General features: G+C 41.1%; 1 protein-coding gene across 2 annotated transcripts in view; it reads left to right on the top strand.

Moving 5' to 3' along the window:
* LAMA1 (laminin subunit alpha 1) overlaps positions 1-26,557 on the top strand; it is a 165,523-nt gene that overhangs the window by 41,720 nt on the left and 97,246 nt on the right. For both annotated transcript variants that reach the window (XM_005587155.5, XM_015439840.4), the window contains exons 4-7: positions 19,036-19,278; positions 20,744-20,923; positions 23,626-23,715; positions 25,203-25,320. In XM_005587155.5, the coding sequence (XP_005587212.3) occupies positions 19,036-19,278; positions 20,744-20,923; positions 23,626-23,715; positions 25,203-25,320 (631 nt within the window). The remainder of the gene's footprint in view (positions 1-19,035; positions 19,279-20,743; positions 20,924-23,625; positions 23,716-25,202; positions 25,321-26,557) is intronic.

Raw genomic sequence — 26,557 nt, 5'->3', positions numbered from 1 at the left:
TTTAGGTAATTTTTAGTGTTTTAGGGTAGGCTTTTAAAATAAGATCACTTAAAATAAGTAGTATTCAGAAATTTCTTTACCATTTACACAGTATAAAAATTCTGCTTGTGCTTTGTTGTTGTTGTTTTTAAACAAAGCACATTATGCTTATATCTGATCAAGTCTTTCTCAGATTTTTTTATTTATTGAGCCTTTTTATTACAAATACTTTTGAATATGTAGAAAGCATATTGCAGTGAATTCTCCTGGAGAAATCATGGACTGCTGTCTAGTACATTACAGACTAGGTGTTCTTGGTTCTCAGCTGAGAGACTACATCAGGGCACCAGCTTGGTCCCGAGACCTTCAGGATAAGGATGGAGGAAATACAGAAGCAGTTCCATTTGTGTATTAACTGTTGGGTTTTGGTGGCGTGATTTGGTGGAGATGCATGAAGTGTGGTAGGGTGTACAAAGTGAAATGTGATAGCATGAAGGATGTAGAGTACCTAACAAACTCCTCACGTTTAATAAACCTGAGTTTTTTTCCCTCTGTCATATTTCTAATACGCAAATTACTTTAGATTCCCAAAGATCTTCAGATATCACCAAGGGAAATGTTAAACAAGGGCTTAATAGAATCTAATCACAGTTAGCTAACAGGATTAAGGAGTGCAGTTATGCAGATTTTGAGAAATTCATAAGTCAATAATTATTCTGTTTTTTCTGATTAGGAAATTAAGATGGAATCATCATAGAAAAATGGAAGATACAGATAAGCGTAAACGGGCAGAAACACATCATCTCTTCACCTTGTAGCAATGGCTAATTGGTATCTTGGAATATTGACTGTGTCATTTGCCTACAATTCTATGCATTTAATAATGCTACGACAGTACTATTATGTATTACATACTTACTGCGCCAGACATTGTGCTATGCACTTGATGAGGATTATGTCATTGAATTCTCATAATCGCCTATGAGTTGGCTCCTGTTATTATCCCCTTTAGACAGATGACAAAACTGAGACTTAGAGAGTTTAAAGAGGCTTGCTCAAGGGTGGGACTCACTGAAGCTTAAGAGCCTGGACTCTGCATCATTGTACCACTCTGACCGTCCAGCTGAGACAGATGATGTGATATATAAATTCGTGTTTGAATGTTTTATGTAATTTTATATCATGAGCATTTCCCAGTATAACTAAAACTCAAGATTAATAATTGTTAAAGCTGTATTAATAGTTTCTATATATATGGCTTACCCATCATTTGCCCAAGAATCCTCAGGCCTAACATTTTGGTGCTTTTTCTGTTATGGGTGATAACTTGAGCTATCGATGAAAAAAGGTTCATTTCGTACATATACCCATGAAATAATGCAGTGAATATCAATCACATTTGAGGTTTATATGACAAATTTATGGTTAATTTTGTTTTGAGCATCTTTTGAAAGAGGAATGTTATTAACAGCTACACATATAGGAACTTATAGATATGAATTATAGACTATTCGGCATTTTTTTCCTCATCCGTATTATTTCATCTGCTTTTCCCAACAGTTCTGGAATGCGAATGATCTCCTCTTTACAGGTACAAAAAATCACAGCACAGAGCAAGCAGGTCACAGGCTTGCCCAGGGCCTATGGCTGCACGTGCTCAGGCTAGGCCTGGAAACCAGGACCTCTGGTTCCCTCTACACCATGCTACGCTGTCGCCTTGTCTTTGGTCTCCAATTATTGTTTTCCTTTGTTCTGACTTTATGGGGTGACTGGCAAGAGCTCTTGCAATTCTCTCCTGATGTTGGGAGTGTTCAGATTCTATCCCCTTCCCTCTTCTGTTTGCCTACTCAGTAGGGTCCTCTCCCCCATGAATCCAGTAGGGTATTGACACTTTCTTCATGCTTTTGCAGTGGCTGATAGAATTGGGTGCTACCTAGCCTTTTTTTTTTTTTTTTTTTTTTTTTTTTACGAAGAAGGAGGAAAATAAATCAGTATCTTCTCTTTTCCTTAAAAAGCTTTTAAACCCAGAGAACATTTCACTGGGAGTGAGGGTCAGATGTGTGAGTAAAACTGTGTAATGGTCTTTTAGAAGATAAGATCTGTTTTGTAAAGAAGGAAAGTTCCCTATGGCATTGAAAATAAAGCTGCCTTTTGGAGCCGTGCTTTATTTTATGTGTAGGTTTAATTAGGAAGTAGCACTTTGTTGTGGGAACATAATCACAGAGGGGCCTTTGTTTTATGCAAACCTTTAGACAAGAGCTGCTTGTTTGCTGGGTTTTGTAAAACCTCATTAATTCAGATGTCAGTTGTTTTTTTCCCCCAAATTTCTGAAAAATTGACCAGTACTAGGTGAGGTTTATTATTATATCATTCAAATGTAAAGTGTTTATTAAGCACATCGACAAGGTCAACAAGAAAATAGGCAAATTTCACATTCTTAAGATAAAATCTTTAAAGATTTTTATTGCAAGAATTGCATGTAAGTTGGAGCGTCTCATTACAAGTGAATTTTGGCTGTTCCTGAAAAGAGGTTAGGCAGAAACCCTTCCTAGAAGCACTCAGATAGAAATTACTTTTACTGTATGCTTGTTTGTACTCTAATGATTCTATTCCAGTTTCTATTACTTCATACTGGCCTCCACCAATTTCAGATATTAAGGTTTCTTGATTTGCTTGGTAAAATAAATAGATTGGAAGAAATCTTAAGCTCATCATTATGATTTGGAAGGAAGCCACCCTAAATTCCTGCCCTTCAGACATTTTTATCTTTGTTGTCATGTTCTCTGTGAAGCTGCTAGCCTCAGAAATAGGTCTTTCTTTCGTTTTCACATTTTCATTACCTCGTTTTATTTTCTCATGCATAGCTTCTCTGCTGGTTATCTATTGTGGAAGAAATCACTGTGAAACTTTATGGCTTAAAACAGCAACATTCATTTTATACCTTTCCTGATTTCAGTGGGGTCAGGATTTCGGAAAAGCCTGAGTGGATATGTCTAAGGCTGCAGACCATGGGGGCTAAAGTTGGAGCAGCTTAGGGAAGAGGGTCTCTGGGGCAGCTGGAAGAGGGGGTTTGGGGAACCTGGGGAAGAGGGTGCTGGAGCAGCTGGGAGAAGGTCCCTGGGGCAGCTGGAGGCTATGTTCATGAGGGTTCAGGGCTTCTCTGTGTGGTCTTTCCACATGGACGCCAGAGCTTCCTCACAGCATGGCGGCCTTAAGGCAGCTGGCTTATAGGGCAGCTTGGGGCAGGAGGCAGAAGTTGTGTCGCCTCTTAGACCTGGTCTCCAGTCACACAATGCCAGTTTCCCTGTGCTCTATGAGACACCCAGTCAGTCAGGTTGGCAGAGATTCAAGTTGGGAAAGATAGACCAGCCTCACCCGTCAACCGGAGGAGGGGTGAAGAATTTGAGGCCTGTTTTAAAACTACTACTACCTTAGCCTTCTGAAAGGGTCTTTCTCTGGAAGGCTTTAATCTTTGCAGCCTTGCATATCTTATCTTGTAGGGGCCGCACCCCTGTCTTTAGGTGAGGTGAAGAGCTTATAGGAACCGAACAGGAATGCAGATACTGTTCTTTTCACAGCAAGTGAGCTGAGTAAGTGAAAACAATTGAGGCCAGGCTTTAGGAACAAGATGGAGTTTTGTTTCTTGTTAAGATTTATATTTAAGCTTTCGCACTTATGTATTATTGGTGGGGTTTGCCAAATAGTTCAGGATAACCATTTTGCCATTTGGCAGAGCTCAGTTCTCTTTAGATTTTGAGCTGCCAAGGTTTGGCCGCACACTTTCAGTGTTTCTACCCAGCAGGACTTCTTGCATTGGGCCTGGGAGGATTCAGGGAAATCCGTGAAGACGGTTTTGCAGGATTGGATCACAATATGCTTTTCATATCCCCAACTGTTTTGGCATCAAAGTAAAGATTTTTGTATATTTATGGGAAAAGAGGGAAGTCCGTTCTGAAATTATTTCTTCCTGTTATATTGAAGCTGAAAAAAAAAGGGATAAGTTTTAATTTCTCAAGAAATTTTTCTTTGAAAAATATAGTGCAGTTTGGTGTCCATTCTAGCTTTTTCTTTTCTTTTTATGTATTGACTTAGCTTCTACTCAGCTTGTAGCATTTCCATCTTTAAAAACAGAGCTGTAACAACATTTTTTTAAAAATGGCTTATAAAAACCTCAGCTAGATCTCAAAATATCTCTTGTGTTTTTAATGTCTTCAGTGGACCTTTTCTCTACACAGAACTTCCTTTATTTTGATGTACTGGTAACATATAATAGCAGAAACTTTTTAAACTGTAGAAAAATGTAAGAAAAAAGTTATTTTAAAAAATCCCCTGTGATTCTTACAACCAGGGGTGACCTTTTGCTCCATTGCATCATATCTGAGAACACTGAATATATTTAAGAAATCACGGAATCTCTGCCTTGTGCATACTGGGATCTCAGGATTCGTCGATGAACAAGACAATGATCAGATCCACGTTAAGCCCTTAGTGCAGAGAAAGTGCACAACACATGGTCGGTTCCTTCACTACGTCGGTTATTAGCAGTGATGAGCAGGTCACTTTCATTGCGTGTTTAAGGCAGGCCCCGGGTCTCAAGGGCCTTCTGGTCTGGTGGGACTCAAGGGCCTTTTGTAGCTGGGACTACAGGCGTGTGCCACCAATTAACCTTACCTGGCTAATTTTTTTGTATTTTTAGTAGAGACAAGGTTTCACCCTGTTAGCCAGGATGGTCTTGATCTCCTGACCTTGTGATCCACCCGCCTTGGCCCTCCAAGGTGCTGGGATTACAGGCGTAAGCCACCGCACCTGGCCTTGGCTATTCTTTATCACCCTTTTAAGAGCAAGTGACTGATCCAGTGCAGTTTCAACAGTTTCTAAGACCTTTTCCTCCATAGTATTTACAAGACTATCATGAGAATTGTCAATATAATTTAAGAATTTTTACTTTACCTACTATTTAATGGTATGTAATCAGAAGATATTTATCTGTGTTCTCCATATGACAGAAGCACAAAAAAATGCCAGTTAAATAACCACTTAGTAGGTCTCCATTGGGATGAACAATATTTAGGATCATTTACAACTTTATCCAGTCTTGTATCAGTCTTATAGACTGAGCCAGGCAAGAAACGGGGCTGCCTGAGGTCACTGTGCTGTTCAGGAAATGCCACCAAGGAGAAAGCATTGTGTAAACAGTGGTAAAGCCCTGAGTTTGGGGCTCTGATTTTGTATTTTGTGAAGTATCATCATGCCTTGCCAGAGCTCAGAAAGAATGTGACCGAAATCAGGTCATGAGAAAGATAAGATTTCAAACATCCCCTCGGAGCTGTTTGCTTGACCTCCGCTGACTTAATTGGTTTCTATGGAGTTGGCCCCTGCCTAGAAATACTACATTCCTACTCATTTGCAACTTAGACAGCTCAGTCTTTCACAAGGTTGAATCTTCATACCATTCACTTTTCATCTCTTTTTTTTGGAGGGGGTAGTGTTGTAAAATATGCATAACATAAAATTTACCATTGTAACCTTTTTTTTGTATAAAAATGGCATATTCTTTATTTTGCATACTTTAATTTCAGAACAAAATAAACAAAAAAAATTTACAATACACACCATCCAATCGTGCTGTCAGAGTAGGGAGGGAATGGAGGCTTGACACCTTGTTTCTTGCCTTCAACACAAGGACAGGAGAGAGGAAAAAACACTAGACATCAGCAGGGGGAGCCAGATGGGACGGGGCACTCGAGGCTGCCGTGGGAGCCATTTTAACCATTTTTAAGTGTACAGTTTGGTGACATTAAGTATATTATGCAACCATCACCACCATCCATCCCCAGAACTTTTTCATCTTCCCAAATGGAAACTATTTACCCCTTAAACACCAACTCCATGTTCCTCTCTTCCCCCAGCCCTGGGTAGCCTCCATTCACCTTTTGTCTATGAATTTGATTACTCTGGGTAATCAAGCTTACATAAGTGGAGTCGTACTCTGTTTGTCCTTTTGTCTGGCTTATTTCACTTAGCATACATAATGTCCTCAAGGTTTATCTATGTTGTAGCATGTATTACAATGTCCTTTCTTTTTAAGACTGAGTAATATTCCATTGTATGCATAGACCACACTCTGTTCAGCCATCCATCCATTGATGGACACTTGGGCTGCTTCCGCCTTTTAGCTATTGTGAATAATGCTGCTGTGAACATTGGTGTGTGTGTGCGTTTGAGTCCCTGCTTTCCATTCTTCTGGATGTATACCTGGAAGAGGAATTTCTGCATCGTATTGTAATTCTATGCTTAATTTTTTGAGGAGCCACTGTACTGTTTTCCGTAGTACCTGCACCATTTTACATTCTCACTGCATGTTTTAAAAAAATAAACAAAAGCCTTCCTATGTATTATGTATCCTACATATTTGGATATTCTCTTTTAAAAATAAGCTTTAAATATGATGATTTGTCAGTTAGATACTCAATGAAGTTAGATGTGTCTAAAGAAAAAGGAGAATCTTCAAGTAGAATATAGACCAAAGATCCATATCAAAAGTGAAATTTTACACACACACAAAATAATACTTTCTCATCTCTCTGGTGCTGAAACTATCAACGATTCGGCTGGATTTAGTGCCCGAAGGAAAGAACACATAATTATTGTTTCTGGGTGTTGTAAATGTATAACTGATAGGTTAATGTTTAATGGAGTTCGTTAAGTACGGATTTGCACAGCTTTTCTGGGCAGTATCACCTGTTGGATTTTCGAGGCTTAATGATTAAGGGCCCCTTTTACTGTCATTGGGTGTGATACCCGTGTGTTTTCTCATAATAAGGCATGAGAAGAAGGGATGCAAGCTGTAAGCTCTTCACCATCGCTCCATCAACTGGGGCAAAACCAGGTCAATGTGAGGACTAGGAGAAGAGGTGAAAAGAAGTTGAGTTTTTAGCCAGAAATTCTCTGGGACGGAGGCAAGACGGGGGAGGTGTGGGCTTTGGGGCCACGTGGGAGAGAACTCTGCACTCTTCCTACAGTGGAGAGAGGGATCTGATCAGAGCTGGAAGGCCCTGCTTGGCCTCTTTGTGTTTTCCTTCTCACTCACGTTTCGACCTTTTAGAAAACCCCGTAAGACCCATTCTTTTCTCTCTGCTCTGGTCTCTTGGTGTTTACAGTCAGCACCACCATCTCTCATGATTTCCAGGCACCAACATCCAATTCTGTGACCTTCAGCCCTGGTGACCCCGTAGCTCCTTGGTTTCAGGTCCTGGGACGGTCTAAGGGTTTTACCACGGTGCACAAAGATCTGCGTGCTGGTCCATGGCCCTGACCAGACCCCCGCTGGCTCTCTCCTGCCGTCTCTGCACTCCTTCCTCTGTGCTCTGCCCTCAGGGTTCCACTCTGTCCTTCTTCACCTTCGCTCCAGTTACCTGGACATCTCCCATCTGGCTTCAGAGATACCTTCAGGGAAGCCTTCCCTGACTATCTGCCTTCTCCAGACTTAATGGGCCTTCCCCCAACACCCAGACACTCTCGTAGCCTCCGCCCTTCTCCCTGGTGACTTGGTCAGCCTCTGGCTTTCCCACCAGGGCATTGGGTCACATTGACCTTCCATCCGCTGCCATATTTGTGGCACCTGGCGTAGTCCCTGTGACAAAGCAGATGCTCAGTTAATGATGACTGGACGAAGCTGCAGTGAAAAATTGTTAGTGGGTGTCCCTTGTCCCCAGTCTCCTGTGTCCCTGTGGAGTGTTCCTTTGCTCACCCCTCCCCCACCTGTCCTCAAGGGAGGAGCAGTCATTGTCCTCACTCGGGGACAGCTGACTCTCTCCCCCAGGGCATGTGTGCGCTCTTCTTTTCCTGTGCAGGCTGTTCTCCGATGCACAGGTTCTGGCCCACAGGACAGAGCTTCCAGGGTGGATCCACAAGCGCCCGCTCAGGCTGTGACACAGGAGGGAGTGTGTTGAGCAGGCCTCTGCTGCGCCCATCTACACCACATCCTCCGGTTTGCTTTTTTCTGGAATATTGCAAACTGCTTTTTCCAATCTTCATGACAGATTTCTGAGCCTACTTCCACAGCCAGAAGAGGAAGGCAGGGATGCCATTCATTGCCACCACCGTCCCAACATGAACAAATGGGGAACTGCATTTTGGAGAAAAGCCTAGTGTGATTTCAAAGGCGAAGATACTCCTAGGTGAAAACTCAATAGTTCCGGCCAAGGGAATGGTTAGGAGTTGGGGAATAGAAAAGGTGCTTTTTGGATTTCTCAGGTCTGAAAATGGCCTATAACTGCATTTCACAAGTGGGTTTATATCATTCTAGGGGCACTTGGCTGTCATGTGGATCTTACAAGGTGGGGAAAATAAATGAAGATCCCCACCAAGAGCATTTGGTGACATGTCTGGCTGTGGTTTTGAGGTAGTTCCAGCTAATTTTCCACAAATTTAGCAAAATCGCCAAGAACACTTGGTCAGCTTGAGCAATGGGAACAATTATAGGGAGAAATACATCGGGACTAGGAATGGAAACCAACCTCTTACTTGTCTGTTCTGTTACTTAGATAAAGCGGTTCAGCACCTTTTGCAGGGGATGAGGGACAGGGTCTCGCTCTGTCACCCAGGCTGGAGTGCAGCGGCACCATCACGGCTCACCGCAGCCTTGACTCCTCAGGCTCAAGTGATCCTCCCACTTCAGCCTTTCCATGACTGGGACTATAGGCATGCGCCACCATGCCTGGATGTTTTTTTTTTTTTTTGTAGTTTTTGCAGAGACGAGGTTTTGCCGTGTTGCCCAGGCTGGTCTCAATTCCTGGGCTCAAGCAGTCTGCAGTCTGCCCACCTTGGCCTCCCAAAGTGCTGGGATTACAGGCGTGAGCCGCCACCCCCAGCCTGCATGCTTTTTAAAACAACAATTCTATTAGTCACCCTCAAATGGAAACGGTGGCACCTGGACCATGGGTCAGCTTGCGGGTGGGCTCCTTCTGAAATCGCTTTTCTAACTGATAGAAGACAAAACTGCTTCTGATGGGTATTTGAAGTATTCCTTTCCTATCTCCAGATTACTATCATGGGTTACTATTTACGTTTTAAATGGGCTGGTATCTCTGTGCCCTCTATTTGTCAGCAATCGTCTTTCTTACTTTGACTTTTCTTCAACGTCCACTTTAAGTATCTCAGCATAGTTCTGAAGGGAGCATTCCTAGATTGTCCTGTCTGAGACATGAATTTTAAGAATTTTAAGGAAAGAAATCTGCTTGATCTAAATTTATCACTATTGGCAGCCTGTCCCTCCTCCCCTAATCAAAACAAAAAGCCAAAAGAAAATGGGGAAAAAAGAGAAAAGTTACTGGACAAGGACATGTTTTGTTTTGTTTTAATTTTGGGACATGTTTATTTTGCACATCTAATGGCAGCACCAAATTTAAAGAGAAACAAATCATGTTTTATTCTAAAATGTTCTTCTCATTTATGAAGCTGGGTTTTTTTGGTCTGTTAATTGAGTATACTGCTCCTAAAATGAGGAGATAACAGTTAAAACTGCCAACTGAAATATAATATAAATGACATTTCAAGTAATTGCTCTGAGAACTGTATTTAAAATGTGTATCCAGGCATCCTTCCTTCCCTCTCAGCTCCCTAGCATCTCTGTTTTTCCTAGTTTTTGTTGCCACTTCACGTGCTGATCGATTGACTGAAGTGCTTTGGTGATTGACACACTATAAAACTGGAAGTGAGCCATATCTGCGTTAGTAATTAGCTTCCTATTAAATAACTGCTTCTTTATTCCTGAGTAGTAAGTATTAATTCAAATGGTCATTTTACATTTCATTCTCTAATAATTTCATGAGACATAAAGCTTAGCACAAAATCGCCATTTTCACAGGGATAATTGAGCAATATTATTTATCAAACGCACTTAACTGTTCATCTAAATCTCTTTTGTCTGGGAAAAGTTCATTTCCTTCATGCAAGAGAGAAAAGATGCCTTCATTCACTGTCCAGTTACCCCCATGGAGGCAGGTAGGTTCTTCCATGGAGAATTTTCAGAGGGGAGTCGTGCCTGGTGTTGAGCCCTGTAGATTTCCTGAGAGCCTGCGGAGAACAGCTGCACTTCGTGGAGACGAGAGGCTTCCCTTCTCTCTGCACATGGGAAGTTGACCTCTGATGCTGGAAAATTCAGTTATCTGTATTTTTTAGACATCTGTGCCTGAGATGGATTTTATATATTTAAGTTAAGATTGAGGCCCACATGAACATTCCTGTCTGGATTCCTTTTTAGAAAGTGGCGTTTGATGTGTGCCTACTTTATTTATGTGACACTGTTTATGTGCATTCCAGTGATCATTAACAAAGGCTACTTGGTGGAAAATCGTGATGAAAGTGGATTTAAAAGTGGCTGTATCAGCTGCAGGTTTAGCAAGACTACATTGACTGTGAGTCTAGTGAGAACCCCTGCATCATCAGTTTGTGTTCAGCCAACCTTAAATCCAGAGAAAAGGCAGTTTAGTCAACCATGCAAAAAAAGGGCAAAAGAAATATTGTGGATTTTATTGGGACAAGGGTTTAATATTCTATATACCAGCCAGGCACAGTGGCTCACGCCTGTAATCCTAGCACTTTAGGAGGCCGAGGCGGGTGGATCACCTGGGGTCAGGAGTTCGAGACCATCCTGGCCAACATGATGAAACCCCGTCTCTACTAAAAATACAAACATTAGCTGGGCATGGTGGTGTGCACCTGTAATCCCAGCTACTCGGGAGGCTGAGGCAGGAGAATCGCTTGAACCCAGGAGGCAGAGGTTGCAGTGAGCCGAGATTGCGCCACTGCACTCCAGCCTGGGCGACAAGAGAGAAATTTTGTCTCAAAAAGAAAAAAAAAGTTCTATATACTAACAGAAAATCCTTCAGTTTTCCTACATTATGTGTAAGACCAATTTGTCAACACAGGATTGGTGAATTGGGCCTGTATTAATCAGCTTGGACTGCTGTAACAAGTAGCACCGACTGGGCAGCTCAAGCAAGAGACACTGACGTCCTCACAGTTCTGGAGGCTGAAGTGTAAGGTAAAGGTGTCAGCAGAGTCGGTTTCTTCTGGCTCATAGTGGCTTATCCTCCCTGAGTCCTCACAGGGTCTTCCCTCTGTACTGTCCGTGTCCTAATCTGCTTTTCCTATGACACCAAAAATATTGACATAGGGCCCACTGCAATGACCTCATTTAACTTAATCACCTCTTTGAAGACCCTGTCACCAGATACAGCCATGTTCTCAGCTACTGGAAGTTAGAACTTCAATGTATGCATTTTGGGGGAAATAGTTCAGCCCAAAATGGGGCAAAATGAAGACAAATTGTATTTAGAGTCTTCATAGCACCTCTTCCTCTTTATCAGACTCACCACTCTCAGGACCCCTAGTTTGTGTCCTGGTCTCCAGTTTGGGGACCTTGAGGGCTATTGAGAGATTGTGGGAACAATGGCCAACATCCTAAGGAAGGCTTTGATCAAGATAAAAGTTAACTAACTCCTCCCTTGAAAGTTCATCCTGAAGTTTTTCACTGTGATTGTTTTTCTGTTTGGTATCATTTTCTAACATACAACTAAGCTCTCAGAATAAAAGCTGGCAAAAGGTTGATAAAATACTGGCACATGGTATTGAAATAATTATGGGCTGGGTCGGTGGTTCACATCTGTAATCACGGCACTTTGGGAGGCCAAGGTGGGTGGATCACTTTAGCCCAAGAGTTCAAGACCAGCCTGGGCAACGTAGTGAGATCCCATGACTACGAAGAAAATTTTAAAAAATCAGCCAGGCATCATGTGGCTTGTCTGTGGTTCCAGTGATTTAGCAGGCTGAGGTGGGAGAATCTCTTGAGCCCAGGAGGTCAAGGCTGTAGTGAGCTGTGACCATGCTACTGTACTCCAGCCTGGGTGATAGAGTAAGATCTTATATCAAAAAAAAAGAAAAAGAAACAGAGAGAGAGAGAAAGAGAGAAAGAGAAAGAGAGAAGGAAGGAAGAAGGAAGGAAGGAAGAAAGGAAGGAAGGAAGGAAAAGGAAGAAAGGAAGGAAAGAAGGAAGGAAAGAAAGGAATGACAGTGGTGGAAGTAAAAGGGTGGAAAAACTGGATTAGGACTTACCAGTTGTCTCAGCCTGGGATTTCTTTCCTTTTCTTTTTTTTTTTTTTTTTTTTTTGAGACAGAGTCTCGCTCTGTCGCCCAGGCTGGAGTGCAGTGGCCGGATCTCAGCTCACTGCAAGCTCTGCCTCCCGGGTTCACGCCATTCTCCTGCCTCAGCCTCCCATGTAGCTGGGACTATAGGCGCCCGCCACCTTGCCCGGCTAATTTTTTGTATTTTTAGTAGAGATGGGGTTTCACCGTGTTAGCCAGGATGGTCTCGATCTCCTGACCTCGTGATCCGCCCATCTCGGCCTCCCAAAGTGCTGGGATTACAGGCTTGAGCCACTGCGCCCGGCCTTCCTTTTCTTTGCAATATCTAGAAGTAGCGCGGCATAGTGCTTAAGAGTACAAACTGCCTGGGTTCAAGCCCTGCTGTATACAGTTCAGCACCTGTAAGATACTGGGAAGATTACCTAACCTTTCTGTGCCCCAATTTCCTCATCTGTAATGGGGGGAAATGACAGTACTTACTTCGTAAGAAGAATGTAGTTGTAAGAATTCAAAGAGTTGTTGAGGCATGGTACCTCATGTCTTTAATCCCAGCACTTTGAGAGGCATCGATCATTTGAGGTCAGGAGTTTGAGACCAGCCTGGCCAACATGGTAAAACCCCATCTCTACTAAAAATACAAAAATTAGGTGGACGTGGTGGCGTGCACCTGTAATCCCAGCTACTCTGGAGGCTGAGGCAGGAGAACCACTTGAACCCAGAAGTCGGAGGTTGCAGTGAGCCGAGATCACGCCACTGTACTCCAGTCTGGGCGACAGGGCGAGACACTGTCTCAAAAAAAAAAAAAATTCAAAGCATTAATAATTCTAATGAAGCATGTGGCATTGGCACTAGCCGCAGAAAGTGCTTCGTGGCATTAGAAGTCATTAATTGTTGTTTCTTGCACACTCTCCATCCTCTTCCCCGACTCAGCAGAATATCTGGAAGAGCTGCCACGGTACTTAACACATGAACCTGGTCTCCAGGTGAATGTAGGAATCTTTTTGTTTGTTTGTTTCTTGGCATTACAAAAACGAAAGTTCAGTGACCCTATGTGTGTGTGAAGATTTGGGGGCAGGCAGTACGCAGGGTGGCTGAAGGGCTCTGGAGTTGACACCACCTGGTTTCTTTGGGGACCTGCAACTCAGTAGTTTGTTCCTTGACCTGTCTTTTCTTCAGTTTCCAAATGTGTAAAATGGGCACAAAAACAATAACAGGGTTGTTTGGGATTAAATGTGATGATACATGTGTAAAGCTCTTAACATGCACGTGGTAAACTTGTTCTTTCCATTTTCAAATGTGAAACTGGAAGACAGAAAGTAATTCTGTTTCAGATGTCTTTGTAAATGACCTTGCCTTCTCTCCCTCCCAAATGGGCTGCCTGATCATCCTGGCTTATGTGGCGCCTCTGCTGTGTGAAGTCGTTTCACATGTGCAGCGGTGATGAATGATCACAACCCACATATTCATAGAGTTCAACTTTTATGATGCAAACATTTACAAAAACATTGGACAGTGTTGAGTAGCTATGAGAATGTTCTCCCTTGTCCTCCTTGTCAAAGCCCCTGAACACATTATTTCACTTTTTTTTTTTTTTGAGACAGAGTCTTACTCTGTCGCCCAGGCTGGAGCGCAGTGGCGCAAGCTTCCACTCACTGCAAGCTTCCACTCAACTGCAAGCTCCGCCTCCCGGGTTCAAGCCATTCTCCTGCCTCAGCCTTCCAAGTAGCTGGGAGTACAGGCGCCCACCACCACGCCCAGCTAATTTTTTGTATTTTTAGTAGAGACGGGGTTTCACCGTGTTAGCTAGGATGGTCTCGATCTCCTGACCTCATGATCCGCCCGCCTCGGCCTCCCAAAGTGCTGGGATTACAGGCGCGAGCCACGGCACCCGGCCCTTATTTCACTTCTAATGTGCTTTAGAAACGGCAGTTGTCTTCGAAAGGAAAGCAGCACAAGCGCAGAGATAGCCAAAACATCCAACTCCCTGAAATCACTCGCACACTGAAGTCCATTGGAGAATGTTTCTGGCAGGTGGAAAGAATTACTATAATGAGATAGAATTATTAGTCCCTATTGATTCTATGGAATTCCAGAATCAGGGAAAAGAAAAGCAAAGAAATAAAACCCAAGAAAACTCAGGCAATAAGACTCAGTAAATTAACAACTTCCTTCCGAAGACATACACATATAGGTGTATGTGTGTGTACGTGGGTAAATTTTTTTTTTTTTTTTTTTTTTTTTTTTTGAGATGAAGTCTCGCTCTGTCACCCGGGCTGGGAGTGCAGTGGTGCGATCTTGGCTCCTCCCAGGTTCAGGCAATTCTCTGGCCTTGGCCTCCCAAGTAGCTGGGATTACAGGCATGTGCCACTACACCCAGCTAATATTTGTATTTTTTTAGTAGAGATGGGGTTTCACCATGTTGGCCAGGCTGGTCTCGAACTCCTGACCTCGATTGATCTGCCCACCTCAGCGTCCCAAAATGCTGGGATTCCAGGCATGAGCCACCGCACCTGGCCTAAATTTTTATATATACATATATATATATATATATATATTTACACACACACACACACACACACAGCTGACCGTTGAATAACTTGAGGGTTGGGGGTGCCAACTCCCAATGCAGTCAAAAAATCCATGAATAACATTTGACTTCCCTAAAATACTTAACTACTAATAGCCTACTATTGACTTGAAGCCTTGCTGACAACATAAACAGTTAACACATATTTTATGTGTTGTATGTATTGTATTATGTATTATGTATGTATTTGTGTGTTATATGTTTATGGTATATTCTTACAATAAGGTAAGCTAGAGAAAAGAAATTGTTATTAAAATTGTAAGGAAGAGACAATATTATATTTACTATTATTAAGTGGACGTGGATCCATCAAGGTCCTCATCCCTGTCATCTTCACATTGAGTAGGATGAGGAGGAGGAGGAAGAGGGGTTGGTTTTGCTGTCTCAGGGGTGGCAGAAGCACACAAAAAAGTTCATTTATAAGTGGACCTATGTAGTTTAAACTACATGTTTAAGGGTCAACTGTACACACGCACGTTTAGAGGTACATTTACACACATGTATTGCGTATCTATTTTACAAATTAAAAGTACTAGAGTTTGGTTTTTTAAAAAATCACCTGTATCCATCTGGGTTAAAGGAAGTCTGGAGTCAGTAGTAGTTCACATGGAGGAAGGCATGTTTTGGTTATTGTTGCTTGCTACCGCGACCTGAGTTAGTAATCTAAGTTTACTCTCAGAAAAGTGAGTGCTTGCTAAGGCTGAATAACTAAAACAGGGGTGTGATATTTTCACTACGTTCTTCACAGTTCAGAAAACATTTAGAGTTCTCTATTCAATTTCTGGGAGCTGCATTTTAAAATAAGGTTATGTCCAGAGCCTTATGACAAGGCGAGGATGTCTTGTTAAATGATGAATGTTTTCAGGAAACCAGAATATTAAGGATAAAAATGAGAGATTCTGGAGGTGATATATGATAGCTGTGTTCAGATACTTGAAGGACAGTTACATGAAAGTGGAATCCAAGATCTTTTCTGCAGCTCCAGCCTGTAGAATATTATGGGGGAGCTTGAATCAATGTAAAATAAGATTGTCTGGCCAGGCACAGTGGCTCAAGGCTATAATCCTAGCACTTTGGGAGGTCGAGGTGGGTGGACCACTTGAGCCCAGGTGTTTGAGACCAGCCTGGGCAACGTAGCAAGACCCTGTCCCACAAAAAAATACAAAAATTAGCCAGGTGTGGTGGTGCATGCCACTCTGGAGGCTGAGGTGGGAGGATCACTTGAGCCCAGGAGGTTGGGACTGCAGTGAGCTGATATCGTGCCACTGCACTCCAGCAGCCTGGGCAGCAGTCAGACCTTGTCTCAAAAAAAAAAAAAAAAAAAAAAAAAAATTCTCTAATGAGGGAGTTGTCTTAAAACAAAAGGACTGTCTTAGGAGCTAATGAATTTCCTGTCACTGGAAGTACTTGGAGAAGGCCTGGGGTTTTTGGAGAGATAATTCCTTCTCAGTGCTAGATTTTGGGCTAGATGTCTACCAGGGTCCCTTCCAAATCCAGGATTTGTCTGCCTAGTCTCCTCCTGCTGATAATAGTCATCTACATTCATTTTTTTCCCCAGTTTGTTTCCTCATTACTCTGACTTTTAATTTTTTTCCATTAATAGACATTTTTGGAACGGTTTTGCATTTATAGAAAAATGAGCAGAAAGTACAAAGTTGCATACTCCTCACTCTCTCCCTCCCCTCCAGTTTCTCCCACTATTACCATCTTTCATTCGAATGGTGCATTTGTTATCACTGATGAGACAATATTGATGCATTATTATTGTTGAGTGCATAGTTTACATGAGGGTTCCCTCTTGGTGTTGTACGTTCTGTGTGTTTAGACAAATGTGTAATGACATGTTTCCACCGTTAAAGTATCATACAGGGTGGTTTCACTGCCCTAAACATCTCCTGTGCTCCACCTATTCATCTCCTTCCCTCCCCCTGAGACGCAGGTAGCCACTGATCTTTTTGCCGTCTTCATCGTTTTGCGTTTGTCACAGTGTCATACAGTTGGAATCACACAGTATGGAGCCTTTTCAGATTGGCTTCTTTCACTTAGTAATATGCATTTATTTATTTATTTATTTATTTATTTTGAGATGGAATCTTGCTCTGTCACCCAGGCTGGAGTGCAGTGGCACAATCTCAGCTCACTGCAACCTCCGCCTCCCGGGTTCAAGCGATTCTCCTGCCTCAGCCTCCCGAGTAGCTGGACTGCAAGCATGCACCACCATGCCCAGATAATTTTTTTGTATTTTTAGTAGAGACGGGGTTTCACCGTGTTAGCCAGTATGGTCTCGATCTCCTGACCTCGTGATCCATCTGCCTAGGCCTCCCAAAGTGCTAGGATTACAGGTTTGAGCCTCCACGCCCAGCCTATTTATTTATTTTCTGAAACAGAGTTTCTCTCTTGTTGCTCAGGCTGGAGTGCAATGGTTCAATCTCAACCCACTGCAACCTCTGCTTCCCAGGTTCAAGCGGTTCTCCTGCCTCAGCCTCAAAAGTAGCTGGGATTACATGCATGCGCCTCCATGGCTGGCTAATTTTTTTGTATTTAGTAGAGATGTGGTTTCACCGTGTTGGTCAGGCTGGTCTCGAACTCCTGACCTCAGCTGATCTGCCTGCCACGGTCTCCCCAAGTGCTGGGATTACAGGCGTGAGCCACGGCGCCTAGCCTTTTTTCTTTCTTTTTTTTTTTACGGCCTCTCCAAGTGCTGGGATTACAGGCGTGAGCCACGGCGCCTAGCCTTTTTTCTTTCTTTTTTTTTTTACAGCCTCCCCAAGTGCTGGGATTACAGGCGTGAGCCACGGCACCTAGCCTTTCTTTCTTTCTTTTTTTTTTTTTGAGACAGAGTCTCACACTGTAGCCCAAGCTGGGTGCAGTGGCGCAATCCTGGCTTCCCATAACCTCTGCCTCTGGGGTTCAAGTGATTCTCATGACTCAGCCTCCTGAGTAGCAGGGACTACAGGCACGTGCCACCACACCCACCTAATTTTTTTGTATTTTAGTAGAGATGGGGTTTTATCACGTTGCTCTGAGTGGTCTCAAACTCCTGAGCTCAGGAGATCCACCAGCCTTGGCCTCCCAAAGTGCTGGGATTACAGGCATGAGCCACTGCACCCAGCCAGTAATATGCATTCAAGGTTTCTTCATGTCTTTTTGTGGCTTGAGAATTCATTCTTTTTATCTTAATATTCCATGGTCTGGATGCACCATAGCATGTGTTTCTATTTACCTGTTAGAGCACATCTTGGTTGCTTCCAAGTTTTGGCAATGGTGGTGCAGGTTTTTGTGAGGACCTAAGTTTTCAGTTCATTTGGGTAGACACCCAGGAGCATGACTGCTGAGTATGGTGAGCATTTTTACTACTGAGTATGGCAAGCATGTTTAGTTTTGTAAGAAACTGCCAAACTATCTTCCAAAGAGGATGTACCATTTTACATTCCCACCGGAAATGAATGAGAATTCCTGTTGCTCCACATCCTCCCCAGCGTTTGGTGTTGTCAGTGTTTTGGATTTTAGCCATTCTGGAGATGTGTAGTGGGCTGACTTTTTTCTCATATTTAGTTGTGTTATCTCCAAATCACTATAAAAATACTTTTAACACTACTGTTAATGTAACATAACACAAGTATCTTTCAAGATCCAAATAACATACACTGGAAACAAGAACAAGCTCTTATGTTCTTACCAATATTGTTAATAATAATAATAATACAAATTTATTTGTACTTTTTGAGTTTATTCTGAAAACAAATGCTACTAAGAGATTATTCACAAGACACGTTTCTGATTAACATGTATGAGCAGTTATACTCCAGAGCTTCAATTTTGGCAACCAATGTATACCAGTTCTCTCAAGATGCACTTTTGTTTTTAAACAGCTGCTACTGATTCTATTTTTTTAAAAAATTATTGTATATATTTAAGGTATACAACTTGATTTGACATACGTATACACTATGAAAGAATCATCCATCAAAATCCAGATAACTAATATATTTATCACTTCACATAGCTACCCTTTTGTGTATATGATGAGCATACATAAGATCTACCCTTTTAATACATAAATTTCTAGTATACTGTACAGTATTGTTATCATCCATTATATCTCCAGAACTTATTCATCTTGCATAACTGAAACTTTGTATGCATTGACCACCATCTCCCTATTCCCCTCTCCCACAGCTCCTGGCAGCCACCACTCTACTGTCTGATTCTAAGTTCAACTGTCTTAGACTCTACCTTTAAGTGAGATCATGCAGTAGCTCTCATTCTGTGCCTGGCTTATATCGATTCTGGACTGAGACTTTTCAGTGTCTTTGTTTCAGGTCTTTCAAGTTGCATATGTCATCATTAAAGCTGCCAATGCCCCTCGACCTGGAAACTGGATTTTGGAGCGTTCTCTAGACGGCACCACGTTCAGCCCCTGGCAGTATTATGCAGTCAGCGACTCAGAGTGTTTGTCTCGTTACAATATAACTCCAAGACGAGGGCCGCCCACCTACAGGGCTGATGATGAAGTGATCTGCACCTCCTATTATTCCAGATTGGTGCCACTTGAGCATGGAGAGGTGGGTATGGTGCCCGCTGCGGCAAGATCTGTTTCCTCATCAGAGTCTCCCTGTCTCAGATGTTAAGACAGCCGTTGTCATGGCCAACATTAAAGACGCAAAATTGATCTCTGTCAATACAAAACTCTTTAACATAGCTATCTAGCTCTATTTAAAGTGGCCATGAGTCAAGTCTGTTATGAGTAATTTCACAAACAATGTAGTTTACCTTGTTGACTTCCTCTCTTCAAGGAGGCTCTCAGTCTTCACTCTGCTCTGATTTAATGATGCCCTTGGATCCTCCTTCAGAGCATCTTCCCCACAGCACCCTGGCAAGAACGTTTGTTGAAATATTAGAGAGCTAAAATGTCCCCCAGAGTTGTAGTTCTCAGTTTTCTCAATGTTCTCCTCGGTAGGTGGTGAGCGCTGGAGACTTTTGAAGTCTTGCAGCTTAGTTCCCAGCGTGCCCAGATTGTATACGCTTCCTTAAAGTCAGGGTGTAATGAGAAACAGCCCATTCTTTAGTAGCACCTGGCTCGAAGAGATGAAACTACAAAAACTCTCCAGTGCTCTTCACGGCGGGAACTCTGCAGTGATCTGTGTGTTGTTTCAAGGGCAGAGATTAATTAAGGCAGCCTGTATCATTCAGGCTTTGTGGCACTTTTTCTTTGTTCTTCTCGAAGCCTATTCATAACATCTAAAATTTGCTTCAGAGAAGGTGTAGCCCCGGGACAGATGCTGAAATATTCTAACCACATGGAGAGAAACAGTCCTCTTAAAAGATCTGCAGCAATAATGCCATAATGTGATGAATGCTATAGTCTTTGTTCTTCACATTGTAGTCTGGTTCCACATCTGATCTTCGGCAAGTGAGGGTTTTCTTTTATATCAAATTTTAAAGTTTGAGACGTAATTTACATTCAGGAAAGCATACAGATTTTAAGTATATAGTATATCTGAGACACTGAAATAGATAACTTCAATAAACTGAAGACACTGAGATCATGGTAATTCACAAGTAATTAACAAATGTTAGACATACTTTTACAAGAAGCTAGTTGTTTTGTTTTGATTTTAGATAGTATCTCTTAAAGATTCTATCCTGACATTGGACAATCAGGGCTATGTTTTTGCATGCTTAAAATTGACATTTGTGGCCAGGTGCAGTGGCTCACCTCTATAATCCCAGCATTTTGGGAGGCTGAGGCAGGTGGATCACCTGAGGTCAGGAGCTCAAGACCAACCTGGTGAACATCGTGAAACACTGTCTCTACTAAAAATACAAAAATTAGCTCTACATCGTGGTGCACCCCTATAGTCCCAGCTACTCAGGAGGCTGAGGCAGGAGAATTGCTTGAACCTGGGAAGTGGAGGTTACAGTGAGCCAAGATCGCGCCACTGCACTCCAGCCTGGACCATACAGCGAGACTCCATCTCAAAAAAAAAAAAAATTGACATTCATCTATTTTGATGCCTTCATCTTCAGATTCATACATCACTCATCAATGGCAGACCAAGCGCTGACGATCTTTCACCCAAGTTGTTGGAATTCACTTCTGCGCGATATATTCGCCTTCGCTTACAGCGCATTAGAACGCTCAATGCAGATCTCATGACCCTTAGCCACCGGGAACCTAAAGACCTGGATCCTATTGTTACCAGACGCGTGAGTATGGGACGGCAGTCCTGCCACTATGAAAGATTAATTTTATTTAAGGGAACTATTATTTTTCTTCTTTCCTTTTTGGTTGTTCTTTCCCCCACGTGTTGGCCATTTTTCTTGCCAGTGGCTATATCCTTATTTCATGTAAGATTGCTATGTTGTTACAGATGCTACCTTTAGGTGATGGGCCAAAATCGTGTCCTCAGGTCCCTCACCCACCCTGTCCCCGTAGTGCCATAATGTGGTGAATGTCATGGTCTTTATTCATCACATTGTAGTCTGGTTCCACATCTGATCTTCGGCAACTGAGGATTTTCTTTCATAGCAAATTTTAAAGTTTGAGAAATAATTTGCATTCAGGAAAGCATACAGATTTTAAGTATATAGTTAAGTGTATAAGACTGGTGTCACAAAAATCCTCATATCCCTTCAATAACCCAGGAGTGGGATTACTAAGTTATAGGATAGGTGGATGTTCACCTTTTTAAGAAAATGCTAAACTTATATAAAAAGTATTTGTATCCAGCTGGGTGTTGTGGCTCACATGTGTAATCCCAACACTTTGGGAGGCTGAAATGGGAGGGTCACTGGAACCTGGGAGTTTGGGACCAGCCTGGGCAATAGAGGGAGACCTCAACTCTATTTAAAAAATAAAAATAAAAGTAATTGTATCCATTTTGTAGTCTGACCAGCAATGTGTGAGAGTTCTGGCTGCACTACACACTCTTAGATATTTAGTGCTATCAGTCATTTTTATGCCGGCTGTTCCTGTGTGCATGTATTGGCATTTTGTGATGTTAATTTGTGTTTCTCTGATGACTAATGTTGACAATGTGCTTACTAGTATACAATCAGATTTTTTTGTTCATTTTTAAATTGGACAAAAAATAAGCCTCCTTGTTACTGACTTATAACATAATTTTATATATTTTGTGTATGAATCCTTCATCAGATATGTATATATTGCAGACATATCCGTTCTACTTGGTGTTTGCTTATTCAGTTTCCTGTGACTTTTGATGAGCAGAGGTTTTGTGATGAATCCCAATTGACCATTTTTTCTTTTATGATTAATGCTTTCTATGACCTCAAAAAATATTAGCTTATCCCAAATTTACCAAGATATCATGGTATGCTTTCTTTTAGTAGCTTTATAGTTTTAGCTTTTACATCTATAATTCATTTCATATTAATTTTTGTATTTGATGTGAGGAAGGAGTCGGAGTTTTTTTGTTTTTTGTTTTTTTCCTATATGTATATATAATTGTTCTAGCACCGTTTGTTGAGAATATTTTGCTTGTTTTGGGGTCCTTGTTGAAAACTATTCAACCTTATTATTGTGGGTTTATTTCTGGACTCTCTACTGTTCTATAGATCTATTGGTCTATTCTTGTGCCAATAACAAGCTTTCTTGGTTACTGTAGCTTTATAGTAGGTCTTGAGAGGTCAGGTTTCTTGTATTTCCTTATAAATTTTAGAATCAGTTTGTCAATTTCCGTAAAAAAAAAAATAAAGCCTGCTAAGATTTTCGTTGGGATTCCACTGATTCTTTAGACCAATTTGGGAAGAATTTTAGAAGACATTTTAACAATGTTGAGTCATCCAATCTGTGGACCTGCTATAACTTTTCACTTATCTAAATCTTCTTTAATTCGCCTTGGCAGAATTTTATTATTTGAAAAGGTCTTGTTCAATAATGCTCAATAATGTTCAATAATGAAAAAAGAAGGCCGGGCACAGTGGCTCATGCCTGTAATTCCAGCACTTTGGGAGGCCTAGGCGGGTGGATCACAAGGTCGGGAGATCAGGACCATCCTGGCTAACATGGTGAAACCCGGTCTCTACTAAAAATACAAAAATTAGCCGGGTGTGGTGGCGCATGCCTGTAATCCCAGCTACTCAGGAGGCTGAGGCAGGAGAATAGCTTGAACCCAGGAGGTGGAGGTTGCAGAGCCGAGATCACGCCACTGCACTCCAGTCTGGATGATAGACCACTGAGACGCCTTATCAAAAAAAAAAAAAAAAAAAAAGGCACGCATAGTAAGACTAAACTGTTATTATTTGTAGATGACATGGTTATGTATGTAGAAAATCTACAAAGCAACTACCAGAAATAAAAAGTGAATTTAGCAATGTTGCAATATACAAAATCAATAAACAAAGGTGAATCACATTTTTAGTCACTAGCAATGAATAATGGAAAAGGAAATGTAAAAGGAAGTCTATTAACACTAACATGTAAAAATATAGAGAAGTGGTGAGTGCATTTCTTCAGAGGCAAGCACTTTGTTCTGTTAATGTGATTGACGTTTCTTGATTTTTGTGTGGCAGACTAACTTTGCATTCTAAGGTAACTCTTAGTTGTTCATGATCTTTTCTAGAGAGCGCTGTATTCAATTTACCAATGTTTTTAGGATTTTCAGTAATGAGTTTTGAAAGAATACTGACTTGGTTTAAGATGCAGCCAAGTTGGGGAATTCTTTTAGACTTCTTTGGGTTCTGATGATCTAATTTGAGCCTAATTTATTTTAATTGAGCACAGGATTCTTTGTGCATGAAATATAATTTTTAAATGTACATGTAATTATATTTTAGATTGCCAGTAAAAACTCTTAAACCACATGAGATATTTGTTGGTGTGCCAACATTTTCATTTCACTGAAATCTAGGTTTTAATTTTTGTTCATGACTTTCTTTTTCCTTAGTATTATTATTCAATAAAGGACATTTCTGTTGGAGGCATGTGTATCTGCTATGGTCATGCTAGTAGCTGTCCATGGGATGAAACTACAAAGGTGAGTTCTAGTATTTTACATTTCACTAAAACTTCAAAAAATAAATTGTACCTATAATATTTGCATTACTCTTTTTTATTCAAAACAAACATGAAAGGTATAAAATTATGTTGCAAAAATTTTCAGAAGTTTAACTGGTATCATTTTTAAACAATTTCATTTTGCTTTGGAGGATATGTTTCTAATTAAGTTCTTACAATGATTTTTTTATGTGATAAAATATTCCTAACATAAAATTAACCATTTGAAAGTGTACAGTTCAGGGGCCTTATTAATTTTGAAGCCCTTCTGTCTATAAGAAAGTCAAACAAAAAACATGTGCAATTATAAATTATGTTTACATTTTTTTAAAGAAGGGTTTTCTGTTCCTATTTTCTCCCCTTCCATTTTGTTGGTACTAAATCAAGATTTAAAAGGGGCGTGGTGGCTCACACCTGTAATCCCAGCACTTTGGGAGGCAGAGGCAGGTGGATCACTTGAGGCTAGGAATTTGAGACCGGTCTGGCCAACATGGAAAAACCCCATCTTTACTGAAAATACAAAAATTAGTGGGGCATGGTGGTGTGCACCTATAGTCCCAGCTACTCGACAGGTTGAGGCAGGAGAATCGCTTGAACTCGGGAGGCGGAGGTTGCAGTGAGCTGAGATCATGCTGCTGCACTCCATCCTGGGTGACAGAGCGAGACTCTTTCTCAGTAAAAAAATTTAGAAAAAGATTTAAAAGTTTATCTGTTTTAGCATTACATTAAATGAATAATATGACATCTTCTTTTATTTTTTAAAAATTTTATTTATTTATTTATTTATTTATTTATTTATTTATTTATTTATTTTGAGACAGAGTTTCGCTCTTGTTGTCCACGCTGGAGTGCAGTGGCACAGTCTCGGCTCACTTCAACCTCCACCTCCTGGGTTCAAGGGATTCTCTTGCCTCAGCCTCCCGAGTAGCTGGGATTATAGGCACGTGCCACCATCCCCAGCTAATTTTTTTGTATTTTTAGTAGAGATGGGGTTTCACCATGTTGGCCAGGCTGGTCCTGACATCTTCCCTTTTAAAACACTTATGTGAAGTTACTTCTTATTTTCTTCTAATCTTTGTAATTCTTTACCTCTTGAATAGGACTATTCTATTATCGATGCCGAAAAATATATAGATGAACACTAAGAAAATTATTAACAGGAGCTTCTAAACCCTTAATGTCCATGCATCTTTTTAAAAAAAGTTTTTATTAGCTAAGTCGTATTCTGGTTTTGCTTTCTTCCTCTTTACTTCTGTTTGTAACCAGGTTATTTGTATATATTGGCATCTAAAAATTAAATGCCAGCTTGCTTTGATGATATTCATATATCCTTTGTCGTGAGGTCTTGCCACAACAGAGGTTCTGTTGTGACAGATAGGTTTTGACAGATAGGTTCTTTCTGTCATGAAATTAAGAAAAATAAGCAGATACATTTTCTGATCCAGTTCTGGCTTCCTTATTGTATAGAAACTGCAGTGTCAATGTGAGCATAATACTTGCGGGGAGAGCTGTAACAGGTGCTGTCCTGGGTACCATCAGCGGCCCTGGAGGCCTGGAACCGTGTCCTCTGGCAATACATGTGAAGGTCAGTATGCTTAGAATCTGACTGTCAGTGCACTTTTCCTCTTACTACGTCTAAGTTTATGGTGTCTTAACAACTTTTATAGTTAGCAAGTAACTTGTTTTCTTAGAAATTTAAGTAGTTGCCAAAGCTGCAAAGTATCTTAAAATTTTTACTATTGTGGCCTAAATGTATCTTTATGGGTTTGCTGTTTTATCTACAAGTCCCCCTTCCCATATAGTTTATTATTCTGTATTAATTTTATTTTAGTTTTTGTTTTTGTTTTTTTACCATGGGATCTGCCAGGTTGTATATTCCGTATTGATTTGGATTTAAGTTTTAAATAGGCAATATATTCACAAGAGTCCTACAGCTAACAATATGTAAAAGTACGTAGTAAAAAGCATGACTTCCACTTGCTTTTTATTTTGCACTTTTTATTATTTTCCTTTGCATTTTTTATTATTTTCTAGTATGCCCTTCCTAAAATTGCTATGCATATAAAGCATACATTAACATATCCCTCCAGCCAATACAGTTCTTTACACAGAAGACAATGTACTATGCATGCCGTTGTATACATTGCCTTTTTTTGTTTTTTGTTTGTTTGTTTGTTTGTTTGTTTGTTTTTTGAGACAGAGTCTTGCTCTGTCGCCCAGGCTGGAGTGTAGTGGTGCGATCTCAGCTCACTGCAACCTCTGCCTCCTGGGTTCATGCTTCATGCCATCCTCCTGTTTCAGCCTCCTGAGTAGCTGGGACTACAGACACCCACCACCACACCTGGCTAAATTTTTGGCTTTTTAGTAGAGATGGGTTTCACTGTGTTAGCCAGGATGGTCTCCATCTCCTGACCTCGTGATCCGCCCACCTTGGCCTCCCACAGTGCTAGGATTACAGGCGTGAGCCACGGCGCATGGTCCACATCACTTTTTATATTTAACAATGTATCGTGAAATTCTTTCCATATTAGCAATTAGAAATGCTGTTTTTAAAAACAGTTGCACAGAATTTCGTTATACAAATGTAGTATAATTTATTAAACAACCACCTATCAATGGTTATTTTGATGGTTGTTAGTCTGTTGTCCACACAAACAATTATGCAGTGATTAACCCTGTATAGGTCCTTCTCAGGTGGGTAAATACTTCTGCAAAATGTAATCCCAGGAGATGGTTTCCTGGGTCAAATGGGTATGTGCATTTATTATTTTGATATTAATAGCTCTTCCCAATTGTCTTCCATAATATTGCCCATATCTTAT

The sequence above is a fragment of the Macaca fascicularis genome, chromosome 18 (assembly GCF_037993035.2).
Source record: "Macaca fascicularis isolate 582-1 chromosome 18, T2T-MFA8v1.1".
In the NCBI taxonomy this organism is placed as follows: domain Eukaryota; kingdom Metazoa; phylum Chordata; class Mammalia; order Primates; family Cercopithecidae; genus Macaca; species Macaca fascicularis.
Note: the sequence above shows the minus strand (reverse complement) of the source record. Positions and strands in the feature narration are given on the sequence as shown.